Source organism: Cetorhinus maximus, chromosome 4, assembly GCF_964194155.1.
Source record: "Cetorhinus maximus chromosome 4, sCetMax3.hap1.1, whole genome shotgun sequence".
NCBI classification, from domain to species: Eukaryota; Metazoa; Chordata; class Chondrichthyes; order Lamniformes; family Cetorhinidae; genus Cetorhinus; species Cetorhinus maximus.
The window spans coordinates 137,364,649-137,388,213 of NC_135882.1; the positions used below are offsets into that span (position 1 = coordinate 137,364,649).

Here is a 23,565-nt window from a genome sequence, read left to right on the forward strand (position 1 = left end):
ATACCTAGCACAAAGGAAGATGGTTGTGGTTGTTGGAGGTCAGTCATCTCAGCTCCAAGACCTCACTGCAGGAGTTCCTCGGGACAGTGTCTTAGGCCCAAACATCTTCCGCTGCTTCATCAATGACCTTCCTTCCATCATAAGGCCTGGAGTGGGGATGTTTGCTGATGATTGCACAATGTTCAGCACCATTCGCGACTCCTCAGATACCAAAGGAGTCCTTGCCCAAATGCAGCAAGACCTGGACAACACCCAGCCTTGGGCTGACAAGTGGCAAGTAACATTTGCACCATGCAACTTCCAGGCAATGACCATTTCCAACAAGAGAGAATCTAACCATTGTCCCTTGACACTCAATGGCATTACCATCGCTAAATCCCCCACTATCAACACCTTGAGGATTACCATTGACCAGAAACTGAACTAGACCAGCCATATAAATACTGTGGCTACAAGAGCAGGTCAGAGGCTAGGAGTCCTGCAATGAGCAACTCACCTCTTGACTCCCCAAAGCCTGTCCACCATCTACAAGGCACAAGTCAGGAGTGTGATGGAATACTCTCCACTTACCTGGATGAGTGCAGCTCCAACAACACTCAAGAAGCTTGACACCATCCAGAACAAAGCAGCCTGCTTGATTGGCACCCCTTCTACAAACATTCACCCCCTCAACCACTGACGGGCAGCAGCAACAGTGTGTACCATCTACAAGATTCACTGCAGAAACTCACCAAGGTTCCTTAGGCAGCACTTTCAAAACCTACGTCCACTACCATCTAGAAGGACAAAGGCAGCAGATACATTGGAACACCACCACCTGGAAGTTCCCCTCCAAGCCACTCACCATCCTGACTTGGAAACATATTGCCGTTCCTTCACTGTCGCTGGGCCAAAATCCTGGAACTCCTTTCCTAACAGCACTGTAGGTGTACCTACAGCACAGGGCCAGCAGCGGTTCAAGAAGGCAGCTCACCACCACCTTCTCAAGGGCAATAAATGTTGGCCTATCCAGCAATGCCCACAACCTGTAAATGAATTTAAAAAAGGCCCCAGCACTGATCCCTCCCAACCGGAAAAATACCCATTTATGGCTACTCTCTGTTCCCTGTTACCTAGCCAATCTTCTATCCATGCCAATATGTTACCCCCTATACCATAAGCTTTTATTTGCCACTTTTATTTCCCGAAGCAGACCCTCAATGGTGACCTTCCACCTTCCGTGAGCTGCTTTGTGGTGGAACCAAGTCCATGAGAATCTACCCAGCATGTGATGCATGTTCCTCCAGGGTCCCATTGCCGTCGGTGCCCAGCATCTTGTGCCCCTTGGATGTCCACTTTGTGAGCAAGGGCCTGACAGTAAGTCCCGACTTCTGCATGTCACACTTGTCAAGGTGCGTTCTGCACCGGCGTCTTTTCCCACTGATATGGGCGGTATATTTGATGTGGGATAATGATTCTGATGAGCAGGGCTTATAATGATATACAGATGTGTTAAAATGAAGTTCCCGACATGCAGCGGCAGGAAATATGGCCCGCCATTGACGGGCAGAGTGGACGATTGTACGATGTCGTGAAACCAATTTTTGGCCTTCCCGCCATATTGTCTGCTCACACCCAACATGACACCCGGCTCCAACGGGCATGGAAAATTCCGCCCTGTGTATTCTGAAATATCCCATTAAAAGCCTGCCACTGCATCTCTATGGACCTATCCCTTAACCTCATTTTCCAGTTCACTCTAGCTAGCTCTGCTTTCATACCCTCATAATTGCCCTTATTTAAGTTTAAAATGTTAGTCTTGGACCCGCTCTTCTCTCCCTCAAACTGAATGTAAAATTAAATCATATTATGGTCGCTGCTACCTAGAGTTGCCTTCACTATGAGGTTATCAATTAATCCCATTTTGTTGCACAGTACCAGGTCTAGTATAGCCTGTTCTGTAGTTGGCTTCAGAACATGCTATTCCAAGAAACTATCCTACAAACATTCTATGAACTCCTCATCTAGGCAACCTTTGCCCCTCTGGTTTTTCCAATCTACCTGTAGATTAAAATCCACTATGATTATAGCTGTACCTTTCTGACAAGCTCCCAGTATTGCTTCCTTTATGCTCTGTCCCACCATGTACTTTCAATTAGGGGGCCTGTACACTACTCCCACAAGTGACTTTTTGCCTTTATCGTTTCTCACCTCAACCCAAACTGCTTCTACATTTTGTTTTCCTGAACTTAGGTCATCCCCCTCTACTACACTAATACCATCATTAATTAACAGAGCCACCCCTCAACCTTTTCCTAGCTTCCTGTCCTTCCTAAATGTCACATACCCTTCAACATTCAGGGCCCAATCTATGTCATCCTGCAACCATGTCTCTGTAATAGCTATCAGATCATACTTATTTATTTCAGTTTGTGCTATCAGTTCATCTATTTTGTTTCAAATGCTATGTGCATTTAGATATAGAACCTTTAATTTTGTCCTTTTTATTATTTTTGTAATGTCTGGCCTTACCTGCTGACTTACTCCTAGATTTGTACCCTCTGTCCCTTCCTGTCACGTTCTGTTTATCATTTCCCACATTAGTACCTTGCCCTCTTGCCTTGTCTCTACTCTTTGGTTTACCACATCTTCCCAAATTTGATCCCTTGACCACTATTTAGATTAATGCCCTCTCCACTTCCCTAGTTATGCAGCTCGCTAGAAAATCAGTCCCAGTATGGCTCAGGTGTAGACCATCCCAACAGTACAGCCTCCACTTTCCCTTGTACTGGTGCCAGTGTCCCAGAACTTCTCCCACACCAGTTGTTAAGCCACGCATTCATTTCTCTGAGCTTATTTGCCCTATGCCAATTTGTACGTGGCTCAGGTAATAATCCAGAGATTATTACCTTTGAGGTTCTGCTTCTTAATTTGGTGCTGAGCTCCTCATACTGTCTGTGCAGAACTTCCTTCCATGTTCTGCCTATGTCGTTGGTACCTACATGGACCACAACAACTGGATCCTACCCCTCCCACTTTAAGTTCCTCTCCTGTCCTGAGCAAATGACTGAACCTTGGCATCAGGCAGGAAACACAGCTGTCTGCTCTCGATCTTTGCTACAAAAAATAGTGTCAATCCCCTTCACTATACTGTCCCCTATTACCTCTACATCTCTTTTTGCTCCCCCCACTTGAATGGCTACCTGTACCACAGTGCCATGGTCTATCAGCTCATCCATCTGCAGACCCTACTCCCATCCAAACAAGCTAAGAGAACCTCAAACCTGTTGGACAATTGCAGAGGCTGACACTCCTGCACTCATGGTCTCTGGGCCCCCTTACCTGTCTCACACGCAGTCACAGCTTCCTTTCCCTGGCTGCCTTCCAAATCAGAAGACCCTAGGGGTGTGACTGCCTCCTGGTACGAAGCATCCAGGTAACTCTCCCCCACCCTGTTGTGACACAGTATCCGCAGCTCAGCCCCCAGCTCAAAGATTCTGACCGAAGCTCCTCAATGCGCAGACATTTACTGCAGACGCGTTTGCCCTGCATCACACTGGCATCCAGGAGCTCCCACTGCTGCAGCCGTGACACCTCACCTGTCCTGCCATCTTTATGTGCTTTAATTAATTACTCAATTATTTTCTTTTCTGTATTTTATAAATCTTTCCACAAATTTTTGTACTATTTTGAACGTTAGGAATAGAATAGACTTATCCACTTACCAGATACTTACCAAACAGCTAGCTTCTTCCCCTGTAGTGGAACCTTTCACAACCTCAGGACTTCCCAGAGCACTTTATAGCCAATTAAGGACTTTGGATGTATAGTTACAGTTGTAACATAGGAAATGCAGCAAATACGAACAGCAATATGATAGTCACCAGATAAATCTGTTTTAGTGATATTGGTTGGGGGTTAAATATTAGCCAGCACACCAGGGAGAATTTTCTGGCACTTCTTTTAAATAGTACTATAGGATTTTTTACATAGAGAGCAGACAAGGTCTTGGATTAACATCTCACCTGATAAAAGGAAATAAAAATCCAAACTTAATTGCAAAATAATGTAGGGGACACTCACCTCTTTGAGACGGAACAGGGAGGCAGAGTTTCTGCTTACCTCTCAAACAGTACCCTAACCCCAACCCAATTTCCTGAGTCCAGCTTTATTTGGCAAGCAGGATAGGCTCCTGGCGAGTTTGCTACTGTGAAGAGCAATCACACCACTTGCTGCAGTGGGACTGCTGTTTCCAAAATGGAAAGGGACTTTAAAGGGCAAGGAAACCATAAAAACAAAACAGATTGCCAGAATTTGTAGGCTTTGACCAAAATCGTGGTCTAAAAAGCTAACTGCAAGTGTTATAAGTATCTGTATGACATAAGTCAAATTATCCTTAATTTTACAATGATTGTACTAGATAATACAATCCATGACAAGTTATTTCACCTTGATAAGGACAGTAGCACAGCCTGTGCTCAAAGGAAACTAAGTTCAAAACTAACAATATTTCAATGAGTGAGCGGTCAATCTTTTGAACTAACTCACTGGGAAGATAGTGGAAACTGGTAATATTGGTTCAAATGCAAATTGGATAGATTTATTTTAGAAAATAATTTTTTGTGATAAAATTTATAAGTAATTTGAGACATGACATGATGAGTGTAGCGATCTTGGGAGGAAAATACCTTCAGATCAATGGGTCCACCACTGGGCTTTTGGTTGCATCATGTTGGGTCTGCTGTAGAACCAATTGATAGAGATTGATGGCTATAATTAGTCAACTGTTCATCATCATTGTATCATGCGACTGCTAAAGCAATAGAAGGTAATTTTGATGGAGCTTGGTTGATCTTTGTCTAGCAGTTCACATGTTCCTATGTGTGTCTAATATGTCACATAGGTTATAATTCTGTTTTATATCACTATAAAGAAATGCGCTCAGTATCAAAGTGATTGTGCAAAGCGTCTGCTCCTAAACAATATACTTACTCAACGATGCAATGGCCAGCAGTCATGACCCACTTTGCAGAAATTAGGGATCCACCACACATATGTTGAAAGAAATCAGGGTCGTAGGCATAAGCAAACTGCAAAGATGCCTAAAAGCAAAAAAAACACACACTTACTTATTATTTTTACAGGTGCAAAATGGACTCAGAGGCGTGCGCTCTCAATAAGCACCAGAAATGTACCCCATAGTTTGAGGCCAGAGAGTTACAAGGATGGCTGCTGTGAAGTAGGAAATGGCATTCCAATCCAATAGCATTGGCCAACAGAAAAAAGAAAAGCAAAACAAATGTGGATATAGGAAACTGAGTACAGGAAATTCTAAAATAGGAACAGAAAATGTTGGAAATATTCAACAGGTCCTGTAGTAACTGTGGCGGGAGAAAGAGAGTTAATGTTTCAGGTCAATGACCTTTCTAACCAGTTCTGATGAAAGGTCGAGATGAAATGTTAACTCTGTTTCTCTCTCCACCAATACTGTCAGACATGCTGAGTGTTTCTAGCATTTTCTATCTTTACTTCAGATTTCCAGCACTCACAGTATTTTGTCCTTACCCTGACTAATTGGTGGCTTGCCTCCGTGAAGTGTGCAGTCTATCCAGTTCCCAGCCCAGCCCTGGAAAAATCTCCACAAGGGGGTAATGCCTCATGGAGCTGTCCTGATGTGGCTCCCTGCTATTTTCCTGGGGCTGGTAAAATCCAGCTCAATATTTCCAAGGACTGACAAATGGAAATTGAGCCGAATTCAGCTTTAGGCTTCAGTTAAATGTTGCTGGTGAGCTGCAGGTGCAAAACCGGTGCCCTCAATGCAGAACAGGTGAGATGGCTCCTACTCTGAACCAGATGGCATATTGGGCCTGGAAGGAGGGACATGGAGATGGGGGGGTATCAGAAGCTAACTCAAATACATTAGCAGCTTCTAGTGAACTGCAATTTTTTTTTGGTTCTGCTTAATCTAATAAAATAAAAACTGAAAATTTCCGGGACCTTTATTTCATGGCCTTCCTTTAAAGATCTCTGGTTAGGCTGCTTATGCCCTGTACAATTAACGAGAGCATACATGGCATAAGTTCAGTCCATTTGTGCTTGAATTTTGGTTTTGGTGTCCTACAATCAACAAAGACCAGAATATTATAGTGAATAGCAGATAGGGCAGAATTGTCCAGTCCTGTTGGCAGCGGGCGTCAAGGCAGGTGGGGGGGTGGGAGGAACTCGATGTGAGGGGCAGAAATCAGTTTGACGCCGATGTGAAATCACAGCGCATGGCTCCACCCCGAAGCATCTCTTGGAAGGTGAGAGGTCTCTGTTGGTGCTTCAGGTCTTGCTTTGGAACATCACTGTCTTGGCCATGGGCTGCTACAGTTGATCGGTGAAGTTGGGGGGAGAGGAAGGTCTAGCTGTGAGTGGGACAAGAAGGTGACTGGAGGGGTAAAGTTGGGAGGGGGGGAAACGAAAGTTTTGTAGAGGGGAGGGGTGAGGTTGGGAGTGGGGGTGGGCAAAGGTGTCGGTGGGGTGAGGTTTGGAGGGGGGAAGGATAGTGTCTGGGGGCAAGAGGGAGTACAGGGTGGGGGGATGGATGGCGTAAAGAGGATATTGCTGCAAGTGGGGTGGTAGGTGTAAGTGGGGAGGAAGGTGCAAGGGAGGGACTTCGGAGAGGGGAAGGTGTCCAGGAGGTGAAAGGAGTTCAGAGAGGGGAAGGTGTCCAGGAGGTGGAAGGAGTTCAGAGAGGGGAAGATGTCCAAGTGGAGGAGGGAGTTCGGAAGGGCAAAGGTGTCTGGGGGGAGGAGGGAGTTTGGAGAGGGGAAGGTGTCTGGAGGAGGAGGGAGTTATGGTGGAGGAGGGAGTAATGGGTGGATGTCCAGGTGAACGTGCAAGGGAGGGGTCTGTGGAATCAATGACTGCCTCCTGGGGAGGGTGAGCACTGTAGGAGGGAATGGCAAATGTGAGAGGGGGCAGAAGGAGCCGTAGGGTGGGAGGGTAGGGGTGCATTGGTAATGGTAGAAGGGACAGCGAAGATGGTTGGTGGAGACTCAGAGGCAGACACAGACCCTGGAGGTGGGAAGGAGGAGGTCGGGGAGGTCAATGTGGATGGGGGTAGGATTTTTAGGAAGGCAGGGAACATGCACATTCACCTGGACACCCTGAAATGACAAGGGTTTGGGTTGGTAGGTGACAGTGGGGAGGTGGAAGGTGATGTCAGGGGGTTCAACAGTGATAGGGGAAAGGACATGGGTGACTGGGGAAGGGGAAAGGATGGGGAGCTAATAATAATTGCAGAAATTGAAAGTGAGCGGAGCCTCGTGTTGGATGGGCACAGGTACAGCATGGGAGTGCAATCAGTGGGTGGGTGGAGATGCAGATCAGCTCAGATGGTTAACTGAAAGAGAACCCCAGCAGACAGCATTGAAAATGCTCGGGACAGTGAGATTAGTGTGATGGATGAAGGCTCCCCGTGCATGGGAGAGTGCTTGCACGGGCTCCAAAATGCCCTGCCAGGCACACACTTCTCCCTCCAGAATCACTCGTGGTCTGGCTGCGTGCAGCTGAACTCTTAGTGGGTGGGGGGCGCGGTGGAGGCCGAGGGGGTGGGGGGGGATGGGGGAGATGCAGTGGGAGGACTCGCGAAGCCTGTCAATGAAAGCTGAAAGACAACATTACACATTATTCAGTGAAAGTGAATATATTTTCAGATTATAAAGTGACAAAATGCGCTCACCCATGCAACCACTTGTGATCAAAAATTCTTAACGGGTGGAGACAGCCTTTGTAGTGGTTGGTCCTGTTGCCTCTGATGACTTCAGCATGTGTCCTCTGGAGAGCCGAGGACTTGAGGGCCCTGGGTGCTTTGGCTGTCCTCCTGTGGATCAGCTGCTCCCACTGCGGTGACAGAGGATGAGGTTGAGGGGGTCATAGACAAAGTGGGTTCAGAGGGAGCAGATAGCCTCTGAGATTCCTGAGTGGATGACCCAGGGGTGTCCAGCTGCTGCACCTCCTCCCTTTGGGTGTCCGAGGGCCCTGGCCTGATTCCTTGAGGGGAAGGAGCACATGGAGGGATGTTGAGGTGCCCTGTTTCCCTCTTGAGCTGCCACTGCAGGAACTCACCCATGGCTGCCGCAATGGATTGCAGGTCTGCGCGCATCTCCGTGTTCTGCTGTACCAGGGTCGCTATGGCGTCTGCCATCTTTCCCATGGAGACCTCTATGCACGCACATGTGGGCACCACTTCATCAGAGAACAGGTGGATGCACTCCTCCGACTCATGTGCCACTCTGAGGGTTTCCAAAAGCACTGCGTGATGTTTCCCTGCCTTCTGCTGACTCTCCACGATGATTTGGGAGGCCAAATCTAGAGGCTCGACATCTGACTCACACCTCACAGATGCCTCTTTCCCAGCAGTCCTCTGAGTGCTGGGGAGCTCAGCTGAACCTGCCTCCTCCTACTGCAGACATGTGCTCATGCAGTGACCACCAGATTGTGAACCTGAACCTGCTCTAGATCTAGGTCCCACCGAAGTGTGCATCTCTACATTGGTGCAGGGTGTGGGTAAGCACTGTGACTGATCTTCCAGGGTGCTTATTTCCAGCTCTTCAATGGAGGAGGTGCCCTCTTGGCTGGAGGTGAGGACATGGATAGAGCTGAGGGACTGGCTGGCTGAGGGTATCGGTTGCTTGATAGAGCTCCCTGTGAACCAAAGTAGAGATAATTAGTGCATGGCAGCAGAATTGTAAGCAGGTTAGAGAGTGCTCGCATTGAGAGAGGGATGATGTGGTGCAGGATCCTCGTGTGGTTGTTCACCACTGACCTCACTGTCTCTGCATGCACGGTCCACGTCCTCACCAGCCTACGCAATGACACATGCCTCAAAGTGAGTGAGGGGCCTAATATGGGCCCTCCATCCCCAGTCTGGGACCTCTCCCTGCTGTTGTGAGCCAGCTTCTCCTGCTGGATGAGAACAAATGGGGACAAATGGAGAGAGTGTGAGCAGGACACATGGCACTGTGTGGAACGTGTGTGTGGTGACCGGAGCCATGGACGGGATGAGGATGCCAGCCCCAGAGCATATGCACCTGATAGAGAAGTCTGGGGGTGTGAGAGTTAGTGGTGTTGTCCTTTGAGGTGTGAGATCCCTGTGGATGTGTGATGCATTTGTGAGTGTGTGAGTTGAGAGTGATGAGGTGGTTGATTTACCCTGGCGGAATGAATTATAGCATTCATCCTTTTCCTGCACTGGATGGCTGACCTCCTCTGTACTCCGGTGGTGCTGACCGCCACTGCCACCGCCTCCCAGGCTGGATTTTTGATCCTGGTTGATCGCCTGCATCCAAAGAGGAGTAGAGGACATCAGGGCAGCCTTATACTGCGTACAGCAGGCGCTCCAGAGAGGCATCACTGAATTTGGGGGCTGCTGTCTACTTTGCTTTCGGGGCCACCTGTGGCCAGGAGCAGTCCTGGCCTGAAGACATGAAGTAGGCTGTGCTCTGGTGTGCTTTAAATATGGCGCCCAGAGCGAGGAAGCGCTGAGGTCACGCCATGGCAGGCAAATCTGATCCCGCCCGCCAGTGATCTGGAGTGTTTCCCATGAATGCACTATTAATGAGGCTGGGAAGGAGACAATATGGCACAAAGTCCCGTCATTGCAACCAGCGGGTGAAACGTCTCTTTTCATGCCTGCTGCTGCACTTAGCACAAATCTGGAATGATTCTGCTCTATATTTCGTAATGAATAACAAATGCACAGTATAAGGTCATAAGAAATAGGAGCAGGAGTAGGAAATTTGGCCCCCTGAGCTTTCTCTGCCATTCAATAAAATTATGGCTGGCCTGATTGTGGCCTTAATTCTGCTTTCTTGCCTTTCTCCCATAACCCTTGACTCCTATGTCATTCAAAAATATGTCTAACTCAGCCTTGAATATATTCAATCACTGTTCTCTGGGGAAAAAAATTCCAAACTGTAACAACCCTCTGAGAGAAAGAATTCTTCCTCATCTCTGTATTAACTGGGAGACTCCTTACGTTTCAACTGTGTCCCTAGTTCTGGACTCCCCCCACAAGGGGAAGCATCCTCCTTGCATCCACCCTCTCAAGTCCTCTCAAATATTATATGTTTCAATAAGATCAACTCCCATTCTTCTAGACAGATGAGTATAGGCCCAACCTGCTCAACCTCTCTTCATAAGACATCCCTTCAACCCAGGAATCAGTGGTGTGAATCGTTTCTGAACTGCTTCCAATGCACCTATATCCTTCCTTAAGTAAGGGGACCAAAACTGTCCACAGTACTCCAGATGTGATCTTATTAAGGCCCTGTTTAGCTGAAGCAACACTTCCCTACTTTTATACTCCATTCCCCTTGCAATAAAACTGACATTCCATTTGCCTTCCCAATCACTTACTATAACTGCATACTAGCTTTTTTTGATTCATGCACCAAGACACCCAGATCCCTTTATACCACAAAATTCTGCTGTCTCTCTCCATTTAAATAATATACCGCTTTTTTATTCTTCCTGCCAAAGTGGACACACTCACATTTTCCTACATTATACTCCATCTGCCAAATTTTTGCCCACTCACCTAACCAGTCTATGTCCCTAACTTAATCTACCTATAATATATCATAGGGAATAGAAAACCCTGTATACTTTATACTCTTAAACTTCAAAGCTGGAACAGTGTTGCCGTGTTCTGACTGCCCAGTAGTGTGCTGCCAGTGAGGTCTCCTTACCTGCCATGGCCAGCTGTGTGGTTTTGCTTCCTCCCCAGAAATGACGCGTCCTGAGAGTGGGCTCGCAGCAACAGTCCCTACCACATAGAAAGAAAAAGACAAAACAGGGAAGAAACAACAAAAAAAACATTAACATTCAATACATAAATGACTGGCCACTCCTTTTCATTCATTTCAGTCAATGCATTCTAAGCTGACTGATTAGCAGAAGCAAAAAATTTGAAGTCATGGTCCATCCTTACTGAGAGAGAGAATCAAGAGCAGGTACTGGAACATGTTGAAATCTTAAATGAGCTCAGCTGTCAAGCAACTTCTCATAAATATATACACTTTGGCATGCCTCACAAGATAAACTCTGCTCCCATAAACATGATAACAACTATTCAAAGGGCAATATTTTATTAGGATACCGTGCCAAAATGTCTATGAAACTGACCAGGCCAATTGGAAATCATCAACTAAGTAAATGATTTGCCTGTCATGGCCCACAATATTGCCAATCATTCACCCGCACACTGCCAACAACCCCCACCGCACCATGCTATTGCATGAGACAGACAAATACCAACTCAACCCTTCTCACAATGCTAGCCTCCAGAGATGCAAAGGGCATCAGCAACACTGAAAAAAAGGCAGCTAAAGAAGTAGAAATCAATGCAAGTAATGGACAGTCCTTAAAATAATAATTTAATGCTCACTCCCCAGCACTTGCTATCACTAATATACATTCACCTGGATATTATCCTAAGTTATATATCGGACAAGTGATTTGTCATGACAAAAAATTATAGACATTTTGGGCATCTTGGGTGATAGCACAAATTGGCAACTTGCTTTACACCCCGGAATCACCTGTTTTGTGCCACCAGTCAAGACCAAATTCATTCCCTTTTTATAAAAACAAAGAATTGCGGATGCTGGAAATCCAAAACATAAACAAAAACAAAAATACCTGGAAAGACTCAGCAGGTCTGGCAGCATCGGCGGAGAGGAACACAGTTGACGTTTTGAGTCCTCATGACCCTTCAGCAGAACTAAGTAAAAATAGAAAAGGGGTGAAATATAAGCTGATTTAAGGGGGTGGGGGGGGGGCGGGGGGTGTTGGGACAAGAAGAGCTAGGTAGAGGGCCAGTGATAAGTGAAGATAACCAAAAAATATCACAGACAAAAGGACAAAGGTGTTGAAGGTGGTGATATTATCTAAAGGAGTGTGCTAATTAAGGGTAGAAAGCCGGACAAGCAAGGTACAGATAGCCCTAGTGGGGGTGGGGTGGGGTGAAGGAATCTAAAAAGGCTAAAAGGTAGAGATAAAACAATGGATGGAAATACATTTAAAAATAATAATGGAAATAGGTGGGAAAAGAAAAATCTATATAAATTATTAGAAAAAACAAAAAGGAGGGGGAAAAAAACAGAAAGGGGGTGGGGATGGAGGAGAGAGATCATGGTCTAAAATTGTTGAACTCAATATTCAGTCCGGAAGGCTGTAAAGTGCCTAGTCGGAAGATGAGGTGCTATTCCTGCAGTTTGCATTGAGCTTCACTGGAACAATGCAGCAAGCCAAGGACGGACATGTGGCCATGAGAGCAGGGTGGAGTGTTGAAATGGCAAGCGACAGGGATGTCTGGGTAATGCTTGCGGACAGACCGAAGGTGTTCTGCAAAGCGGTCACCCAGTCTGCGTTTGGTCTCTCCAATGTAGAGGAAACCGCATTGGGAGTAACGAATGCAGTAGATTAAGTTGAGGGAAGTGCAAGTGAAATGCTGCTTCACTTGAAAAGAGTGTTTGGGCCCTTGGACGGTGAGGAGAGGGGAAGTGAAGGGGCAGGTGTTGCATCTTCTGCGGTTGCATGGGAAGGTGCCGTGGGAGGGGTTTGAGGAGTAGGGGGTGATGGAGGAGTGGACCAGGGTGCTACGGAGGGAACGATCCCTACGGAATGCTGCCGGGGGGGTGAAGGGAAGATGTGTTTGGTGGTGGCATCATGCTGCAGTTGGCGGAAATGGCGGAGGATGATCCTTTGAATGCGGAGGCTGGTGGGGTGATAAATGAGGACAAGGGGGACCCTATCATGTTTCTGGGAGGGAGAGGAAGGTGTGAGGGCGGATGCACGGGAGATGGGCCAGAGATGGTTGAGGGCCCTGTCAACCACCATGGGTGGAAAACCTCGGTTAAGGAAGAAGCAGGACATGTCAGAGGAACTGCTTTTGAAAGTGGCATCATCAGAACAGATGCGACGGAGGCGAAGGAACTGAGAGAATGGGATGGAGCGGGGTGTGAGGAGCTGTAGTCGAGGTAGCTGTGGGAGTCGGTAGGCTTGTAATGGATATTGGTGGACAGTCTATCACCAGAAATTGAGATAGAGAGGTCAAGGAAGGGAAGGGAAGTATCAGAGATGGACCATGTGAAAATGATGGAGGGGTGGAAATTGGAAGCAAAATTAATAAATTTTTCCAGGTCCCGACGAGAGCATGAAGCAGAACCGAAGTAATCATCGAAGTACCGGAGAAAGAGTTGTGGGAGGGGGCCGGAGTAGGACTGAAGCAAGGAATGTTCCACATACCCGATAAAGAGACAGGCATAACTGGGGCCCATGCGGGTACCCATAGCCACACCTTTTATTTGGAGGAAGTGAGAGGAGTTTAAGGAGAAATTGTTCAGTGAGAGAACAAGTTCAGCCAGACGGAGGAGAGTAGCACTGGATGGGGATTGTTCAGGCCTCTGTTTGAGGAAGAAGTGGAGAGCCCTCAGACTATTCCAGTGGGGGATGGAGGTGTAGAGGGATTGGACGCCCATGGTGAAGAGGAGGCAGTTGGGGTCAGGGAACTGGAAATTGATGTAGGGTGTCAGAGGAATCACGGATGTAGGTAGGAAGGGACTGGACAAGGGGAGAGAGAAGGGAGTCAAGATAGCAAGAAATGAGTTCCGTGGGGCAGGAACAGGCTGACACGATTGGTCTGCCGGGACAGTCCTGTTTGTGGATTTTGGGTAGGAGGTAGAAGCGGGCGGTCCAAGGTTGGGCGACTATCAGGTTGGAAGCTGTGGAAGGAGGATCTCCAGAGGAGATGAGGTCAGTGACAGTCCTGGAAACAATGGCTTGATGTTTGATGGTGGGGTCATGGTCCAGGGGGAGTTGGAGCAAGAGTCTGCGAGTTGACGCTCAGCCTCTGCGAGGTAGAGGTCAGTGCGCCAGACAACAATAGCACCACCCTTGTCAGCAGGTTTGATGACAATGTCAGGGTTGAACCTGTATCTCATTGCTGTGGCAGAAAATTTAGCGGACAAATGCCTTAAATCAAGGTATTCATGAACTCAATGCCTAACACTAATACTGCAGTGTAGTGGCTATTTTACTGGCCAAGCTGTCCAAGGTCTGAACTAATAAGACAGAGCACATAAGGGTAATTTTGACATGAGACTGATGTGCTGAATGCATGATGTCAGTTCATCCACCTGTTAAATGCCTCTCCTGATTTTGGTTTCTATTGGCATTAGTGCAATTGATATCAGAAGAGGTGCTTAATGCATGGCTGAGCCAATACCACATATTTTACACTGTTACCTACAGACAAAGTTAACTCCACTATGAGTTCAGATCTCACTGTGGCAACTGAGAATTTGAATTCAGTTTTTAAAAAATCTAGAAATAAAAAACTGGCATCAGTAAGAGTGACCACAAGGCTGTTGGATTATTCTGAGTACACAATTGCTTTACAAATGTCCTTTAGGGAAGAAAACCTACCACCCTTACTCATTGTGGCCTTTATGTGGCTCCAGAATTGACACAATAATATGGTTGACCCTTACTTGCCCTTTGAAGTGGTCTAGCAAGATATTTAGTTGTATTAGATCACAACCAATGCTTCATGAAGAACCACTACCACCTTCACCGAGCAATTAGGAATGTCGGCCTCATCAGCAACAACAATTTCCTGAGAATAAATTAATGAACAAGCAGATGCTATCAGGGTAAACAGACATAAGTGACCGGACTTACGCCCCTGAGGCAGGTAGCTCAAGTCGGGAAATTTTCCAACTTGGCTGACCTGCCTCAATTTATGCTGATTTTCGCTCAGAGGAGGCTCTGTTGGGATAAACTCAGATCCGTCAACTTTGGAAGCAGATCATGGGCGACTACGGGGATGGGTGAATGCCAAGGCAGCCTGCCTCAGGTTCTCTTGGACTTTGTTCTAATTGTTATAGAAGCTGTTAGGCACTTACTCATCCCTCACACCCCCTCAGCTCCCACCCACTCCCCATGCCCCCTTCATGCCCAATGCCACCTCCATGCTGCCTTAAAACTTTCAAGGTCCCCTGCATGCCCTACATGTCCCCTCCATGCCAACTGATGCCCCCCACCTACTCCCATGCTCCCTCATACCCCATGCCACCTCCAAAGCCACTCACCCAGTATCCACTATGGCCACACCTCAGGAGCCATGTGGACATGAAAAAAAAACAATGAACTCTTGGGGCAGAATTTAGCCCTTATAGGGCAGGGGCAGGCAGGAGCAGTTATGAAGCTGATGCCATCCGTGATTGAGGCTGGAACGTGATTTCATGCTAGCGGGCCCAGCATGAAACACGAACAGCAGCGCTCAGCGCTGCCTGTGCGAAAGGGGGGAGGAGGGCGAGTATGAACTTCATGCATGCACGCGAATGCGTGCTTTAGAATCTCCCTGAAGCACAGAGCTGCCTCAGGGAGATGAAGAGTTTGCAAAAAACAATAAAGATGTGAAAAATGTTAAGAAACATGTCCCTTTATGTGACTCATTCACATGAGTAGGGACACGTTATAAATGTAATTTAAAAAAAATGTACTTTATTTTTATTTGATGTTGGAAACCACTTGGCCTTTTTGCTTGCCCGCCAACCATAAGGTTGCCGCGGGCAGCGAAAAATTTAACTTAATTGATACTGCAATGGTCTTCACAGGCCTTTTAATTGCTGGTGGGCATGCTGCCGATTCCCATGCTTGGCCACCGACCGAACAATCACACAACTGCGCGTTGACGTCGGGACACTCACCCAACGTCAACACGCGTCATTTCACACTCGAGTGGGTCGGGCATATATGATATATCTCTAATATGAGTTAATCAATAAATAGTTATTTTAGTTCCATTTGCAAATTTTCCCTCTGTGCTGCAGGCTCAGGGTGAACTATGGCTTCAATTAGTGCCACCTATGTATTTCACAGCATCAGTTTGGATGAACCAGGCCCTTCAGCTCATTTGTTCTCATTCTTCCTGGATACCGTCTATACTAACTCCCCAGCTTTTACATCTTATCAGACACATGGAACCTCAGGCTAACCTCTCATCCAAGGTCACAATCTCTGACAATGCAACAGTCCATTATTTATCCAGTAATATCCTGATGGGGCCTTGAAAACCAAAGTGCCTGACCAGGACTAAGCATTTGCTCAATGGTAGCAATTTCACCTCTGATTGTTAGCACTGAAAGATGTAAATTATCTCATGGTATTATCTGAAACACAGGGAAGATTCCCCTACTGTCCTGTCCAATGTTTATTCTTCAACCTGCATCACTAAAAGATTATCCAGTCAAATGTCATTGATAATTATGAGATTTCTTTGTGTACAAATTGGCTGTTGCATTTCCTACACCAGAGCAGTGAATAACTTCTCTGGCTGTAAAATACTTGGGGACATTCTGTGATTGTGAAAGGAGCATATGAATGCTTTCAAAGGCAGAAGTTTTACATATAGGCAAGCCATGGCTCAGTTGGTAGCGCTCTTGCCCCAAGTCAATTGGGTTCAGTTCCCATTCCAAGACTTGAGCACTGTCATGTTAATGAAGGAAAAAAAGCACTGAATTGTGTCCGGAAATATCAGACTTTAAAAATAAGACCTAAGTTTTTGAAAATGCACACAAGCTACTGGTTGGAATGATGCCAGGTGATTCTCTAAGAGGTAATGGAACCCCACTCTGTTGCCAGACAAGGTACTTCTAAGGACATCCAGAAATGAATTGTTCCCTCCGGTAGAGACAATGGGACATAATGGGAGATAAGTATCATCTCATCAAGAAATCCTGTGAGCAATGCCCAGACAGGTTTGTGAATTCGCTTCCCACTTGGAATATACAAAGAAGGGGTTAAAAGTGAGCTGAAGAGCTGCCTTGGTGTCTGTCTGTTGGTGGATGTTCTGAGAGAGCAAATGCTAGGAGTTTGACTCAGAAGTAACAGCCACACACAGTACCCCCGCAAATCGTCATTTTGCAGGTATCCCAATCTCTCTCTCTCTCTACTGGAGTCAACTCTACTGAAACCTCGAAACCGACAATTTATCTACTGAAGTCAGCACTACTGGAACCTCGAAAATGACCATTTGCCTATCGAATTCAATACTACTGGAATCCCAAATTGCAACGCTCAATCACCTACTACCCACGAGTCAAGGACTCTTCCATATACCTTTATTTCATATATTCACTTACTTCAAGCTATGTTCTTAAGTTTAACCTATATGACCGCATGTGTTTTATCCTTTCTTGCCTTTAGTAGTTAAAAAACTTACTCTTACCTTTAACTCAAGAAAGTCTAATCAAATTGGCTCCTTCAAAACCAGAAAAATGGGTCTGGGGAAAAGGTATTGCAGAAAGGGATCCTTTTTAGATTAAATATTGTTGTTAATATTGGGGGGTGGGGTGGCAGTGGCTGAATAAAGACAGGGAGCCAATTCATCCCTCCTCACCCGGGGTTGCCTCAGCCAGACTATGACAAATTGAGGGGTGTTGCCTGGATCAACAACCTTGGGGAATCTCATCTGGGGGTGGATTGTAACAGCACAAAAATTTAGGCTGACGCTCCAGTGCAGTACTGAGAAAGTTAGAGGGGCTGTTAGAGGGGCTATCTTTTGGATGAGATGCTAAACCAAGACCCAGTCTGCTCTCAGGCAGACATAAATAATCCTATATGCCATTGTTCTGAAGAAGAGCTGGAGAGTTATTGCCGGTGTCCTGGTCAATCCCTCAATTAATATAATAAAAACAGATTATCTGGCCATTATGACATTGCTGTGTGCAAATTCACTGCTACGTAACCCACATTATGGGCGGAATTGTCCCAGATTTGCACTAAGTGTGGTAACAGGCGGGGAAAGCAATGTTTCACCACCGACCACAATGGTGGCTTTTCACGCTGTATCGTCCCAACCCACCACATTAATTATGCATTCCCAGGATACATGCCATTTCGATGGCGGGCATGCTCCGATTCACCTGCCATGCTGTCACCTCACTGCTTCATCACACCAAGCACCACTTTTAAAGTACAGCTGCGCTGAGTGCTTCCAGTCAGGACTGCTGCAAAGAAGACATGACCCCAAAAGGCAAGAAGACTGCAGCCCTCGAGTGCCTTTTGGGCACCGTTGAGGCCTGCTGTGATACCCTCTACCCCCGTTTTGGCTGCAGGAGGGGCAGCAACATTACCACTCCGCCTTGGCAGTCGATGGCATTGGTGATCAGTGCCAATGCTGCACAGAAGAGGTTAGCCATTCAATGCAGATAAAGGATGAATGATCTTATTTGTGCTGCCAGGGTATGGCAACCATCTCATCATTATAAACTCACACACTCAAGCCCATCACACATTCACTGGCATCTCACTCACTGCCAGCTCAAGGGTCATCACCACCCATTCTCACACACATACCCTCACATGTCCATCTGGCCTCATTTCCTCTGGAGGCTGCCTTCTCAGCCCTCACCATCTTGAGGCCACTTGCACAGATCAACATGTGCCCCTACACACACCCTGGGATACCCCAACCACCTTCAGCTGCTTCACCTCCATCATAACGTTAGAAGTGTGGATATTTACTAATGATTGCACGGTGATCAGTATTTGCGACTCCTTATATAATAAAGCTGTCTGTGCAAGCATGCAACAAGGCCTGGACGACATTCAGGCTTGGGCTGATAAGTGGCAAGTAAAATTCATGCCACGCAAGTACCAGGTAATGACTATTTCCAAGAAGACAGAATCTAATTATCTCTCCATGAAGTTCAATAGCATTACCATCACTGAATCCCCCACTATCAACATCCTGAGGATACCATTGACCAGAAATTTAACTGGACCAACCATATAAATACTGTGGCTACAAGAGCAGGTCAGAGACTGGGAATTTTGCAGTGAGTAACTCATGTCCTGACTACCCAAAGTCTGTCCACCATCTAATGGCACTAGTCCGGAGTGTGATGGAATACTCTTCACTTGCCTTGATGAGTGCAGCTCCAACAACAGTCAAGAAGCTCAACACCATCCAGAACAAGGTTTGGCACCCCATCCAACATCAAACATTCACGCCCTTCACTGATGCACCGATACCATCTATGAGATGCACTGCAGAAACTCACCAAAACTCCTTCAAACACACAACGTTCATCACCTTCAGGGGCAAGAGTACAGATGCATAGGAATACCATCGTCTTCAATTTTCCCTCCAAATTACACACTATCCTGACTTGGAACTATGTAGCTGTTCCTCCATTGTCATTGAATCAAAACCCTGAAACTCCCTCCCTAATAGCACTGTGGCTGAACATAATGTCCAGAATAAAACAAAAACAGAATTACCTGGAAAAACTCAGCAAGTCTGGCAGCATCGGCGGATGCTGCCAGACTTGCTGAGTTTTTCCAGGTAATTCTGTTTTTGTTTTGTTTTGGATTTCCAGCATCTGCAGTAGCTTTTAGCTTTTTGTTTTTATTATTATAATGTCCAGAACTCTGTCCATGCTGAGATCTGCTATTATAGTACTAAGGAGGGATTGAACTTGTGACTTTCATGATCCATATGGCTTGGTAATACACCATTTACCCACCAAGTCATTACAGGAGGGGTAGGGTAAGTATTTGCTTACCTAGTTTATAACAAATTAATTTTAAAAAACAATTGAGTATGTAGCTCCTGTTCAAAATTAAAAATGCAAACTTCTTTGGTTGTGAGTAAGCTTTCAGAGTTCATTATATGGTGAGAGCTGAGAAAGGCTAGGTTTGCAAAGGGAACACGATTTTGGAAAGTATTAAAAATCCATATAAAATTGACTTTCCACCCAATTACGCTCTGAAGGAATAATGTTTTCTTTATGTGATAGTGTAAAACAAGTGATAGAGAATTAGCAGCCAGTTTTACATCTCTTGTGATTTTTATTTGCATTGATTTCCCAAACTCAGGATTTTCTAAAGCACTTTACATGAAGTACCTTTGAAATCTAGTTTCTGCTATAATGTAGAAAACACAGCAGCTTATTTTCACAGAAGATCCCACAAAAAGCAATGAAATAAGTGACAAGACCCATATATTTTACGTTTTGGTTGAGGCATAACTATTGACCATGACAGCAGGAGCACCCACCACTCTTCTTAAATAGTGCATGTGATCTTTTAAGCCACCTGAGGAAGCAGACAGGCCCCCTGTTTAATATACCTTCTGAAAGACGACACCTCAGACACTGTAGCACTCCCTCAGTATCACACAGGACTGCCGGTCTAAATTATGTACTCAACTCTAAAGTCAAGCATGACCACATGACCATCTGACTTAGAGATTATAGTGCTGCCACTAAGCCAAGACTCATAATTGGGTAAAGCTTCAGCAGATACCAGCAAATTCTGTTTAAAATGCATAGTAGGTAATTTGTGCAAGTGCACAACAGCATCCTAAACATGTTGAAAAACTCCCACGCTGTTGTTTACTTTTTATAATCTCATTCTTTTTAAAGTACATTGGTAATGACCACATCTTATCATTTTGACCACACAGCTGTAATAACAACAAAATATTTCTCACAACTATAATTTTTCATTCTTCGAACCAGTTATCAGATCACGTAAAAATTAACTCTATATAATCTGAAGATTTCTGTATTATTATCACCTCAAATTCAACAATGTAGCACATGGTGAGACTAGCCCTTCATGGTAAGTATGATGTATTGTGACTTTGTTTTTTAGGATTCTGAGAAAGCTGACTTTTTCTTAATTTGCCCTTGAGATGTGAGTGTCGCTGGAAAGGCCAGTATTTGTTTCCCAAGATGAATTTGATATGAGGACATCAGTTTCTCAAAGGTCATATTGCTTCTCCCTAATTCTTTCCCTAGTGATGATGGAGAACCCTACAGTGTGATTCTTGGTGAACACAGCCTAGATTAAGTTGATAGACATCGTGGTCACATCATCATGTATGAGGGCTGGAAAAAGAACATTCTTGCTGATGGATAATTTAACTCTCAGATTAAAGGATTATATTATCTATAATTTAAGCTTTCAAACACTTGTTCTTCTTTACAAGAGAGGGACATGTTTCCAGATAGCTGTATTACCTTGGTCTTTCCCAAGACATCTAAACCATGGAACTCGTTGGATGGAATATTATCAGCCATGCAATGGTAGCTTTGAAGATGTGAAGGAGATGAATTTGTGAGAGTTGGGTTGTCTACCTAAATTGTTCCTGCCTCTGAGTGAACTTTCCAGTGGCAGATTCAGAACTGCAATGGCTACCTGCTCAGCAGGCTGTGGTAGCCAATTATTGGCAATTAATTGCCAAATTGGGCTCAGAATGGTCATAGCACTGTTAGTTCCCAATGGTGGATGGGCACCCTGCTGAGGCTGAAGCCTGGAAGATGGCTTCAGACAGCCTACAAGTGGCAGGTTGGGGAGGGAGGGATGCCAGTGAGGCATTCATTAATCTGGTCCCCTCCCCCAATTTTCAAAAGGATGGCTTTGCAGCTATGACCACATTTATTTTTTTTACCGATTTTTAAAAAATTCTTCAGATGGTGCCTCCATCTTGCAATGCCCTCGCTATCTTGCTTCAGTTGTACAGGGCACTAGTGAGTCCACATTTGGAGTACTGTGTACAGTATTTGTCACCTTATTTAAGGAAGGATGTAAAGGTGTTGGAAGCAGTTTAGAGAAGGTTTACCAGATTAATACCTGGAATGGGTGGGTTGTCTTATGAGGAAAGATTGGACAGACTAGGCTTGTATCCGCTGGAGTTTAGAAGAGTAAGAGGCATCTTGATTGAAACATATGAGATCCTGAGGAGTCTTGACAGGGTGGATGAGGAGAGGATGTTTCCTCTTCTGCAAGAATCTAGAACTAGGGGTCACTGTTTAAAAATAAGGGGCCGCCCATTTAAAGCAGAGATGAGTAGAAATTCTTTCACTCAGAGGGTCATAGGTCTTTGGAACTCTCTTCCTGAAAAGTCGGTGGAAGCAGAGTCTTTGAATATTTTTAAGGCAGTGGTGGATAGATTCTTGGTAAGTAAGGGGGTGATAGGTTATCAGGGGCAGGTGGGATGCAGATTTCAGATTACTATTTCAGGTTTCAGCACCTTCCAAATCCACAACCACTACCACCTAGAAGGACAAGGGTAGCAGATAGATGGGAACACCATTAGCTGGAAGTTCCTCTCAAAGTCACTCACTGTCCTGACTTGGAAATATATCGCATTCCTTCACTGTCATTGGGTCAAAATCCTGGAACTCCCAAACAGCACTGTGGGCATACCTACACCACAAGGACTGCAGTGGTTCAAGAGGCAGCTCACCACCACCTTCTCAAGGGCAACTAGGGATGGGCATTAAATGTTGGCCCAGCCAGTGAAGCCCACACCCCGTGAACGAATGAAAAAAGGACCCGGAGACTTGTCAGCCCCCAGCTCCATCAGTTTGCTCAGTACTGCTTCCCTAGTGATTGTAATTTCACCAAGTTCCTCTCTCCCTTCCACCTCCTAATTTACAGCTATTACTGGAATGTTTTTTGTATCCTCTATAATGAAGACAGAAGCAAAATATTTGTTCATTTCATCCACCATTGCCTTATTATCTACTATTAATTCTCCATTGTCAGTCTCTAGAGGATAAACACTCACTTTACTTATGCTTTTCCTTTTTAAATACCTGTAGAAACTCTTGCTCTCTGGCTTTATATTTCTAGCTAGCTTCCTCTCATACTCTAATTTCTTTCTCCTGATTAACCTTTCAGTCGTTCTCTGCTGGTTTTTATATTCTGACCAATCATCTGACCTGCCACTCATCATTGCGCAGTTATATGTGTGATGCTGGATTTTAAAAAAAATGTTTTTTGGAAATATGGTGATATTCTGTAAAGTGTGTGTGTGTGTGTGTGTGTGTGTAAGACCATAAGACGTAGGAGCGGAAGCCGCCAATCGGCCCATCGAGTCTGCTCCGCCATTCAATGAGATCATGGCTGATCTGATAATCCTCAACTCCACTTTCCTGCCCTTTCCCCATAACCCTTGATTCCCTTACTGATTAAAAATCTGTCTATCCCAACCTTGAATATACTTAACGACACAGCCTCTACAGACCTCTGCGGTAAAGAATTCCACAGATTGACTACCTTTGAGAGAAGAAATTCCTCCACATTTCTATTTCAGATGGGCGTCCCCTTACTCTGAGATCATGCCCTCTAGTCCTAGACCACAGGGGGAAACAGCCTCTCAGTATTCACCCTGTCGAGCCCCCTAAGAATCTTATATGTTTCAATAAGGTTGCCTCTCATTCTTCTAAATTCCAATGAGTACAGACTCAACCTACTCAACCTCCCCTCATAAGAAAATCCCTCCATCCCCAGGATCAACCTTCTCTGGACTGCTTCCAATGCCAGTATATCTTTCCTTAGGTAGGGGGACCAAAACTGTTCAAAGTATTCCAGGTGTGGTCTAACTAGTGCCTTGTATAGTTTTAGCAAGACTTCCCTATTTTTATACTCCCATTCCCTTTGAAATAAAGGCCAAAATTCCATTGGTCTTCCCTATTACCTGTTGAACTTGTATGTTAGCTTTTTGGGATTCATGCA

The 23,565-nt window shown here is 45.5% G+C and overlaps 1 protein-coding gene across 1 annotated transcript in view; it reads right to left on the reverse strand.

Moving 5' to 3' along the window:
* Positions 1 to 14,467, reverse strand: part of LOC144680097 (chymotrypsin-like elastase family member 2A) — a 46,115-nt gene extending 31,648 nt beyond the window's left edge. The window contains exons 1-3 of the mRNA XM_078541243.1: positions 14,455 to 14,467; positions 10,716 to 10,792; positions 4,972 to 5,081 (exon numbers count right to left, since the gene is read on the reverse strand). Of these exons, the coding sequence (XP_078397369.1) occupies positions 4,972 to 5,081; positions 10,716 to 10,792; positions 14,455 to 14,467 (200 nt within the window). The remainder of the gene's footprint in view (positions 1 to 4,971; positions 5,082 to 10,715; positions 10,793 to 14,454) is intronic.
* Positions 14,468 to 23,565: the final 9,098 nt, after the last annotated feature.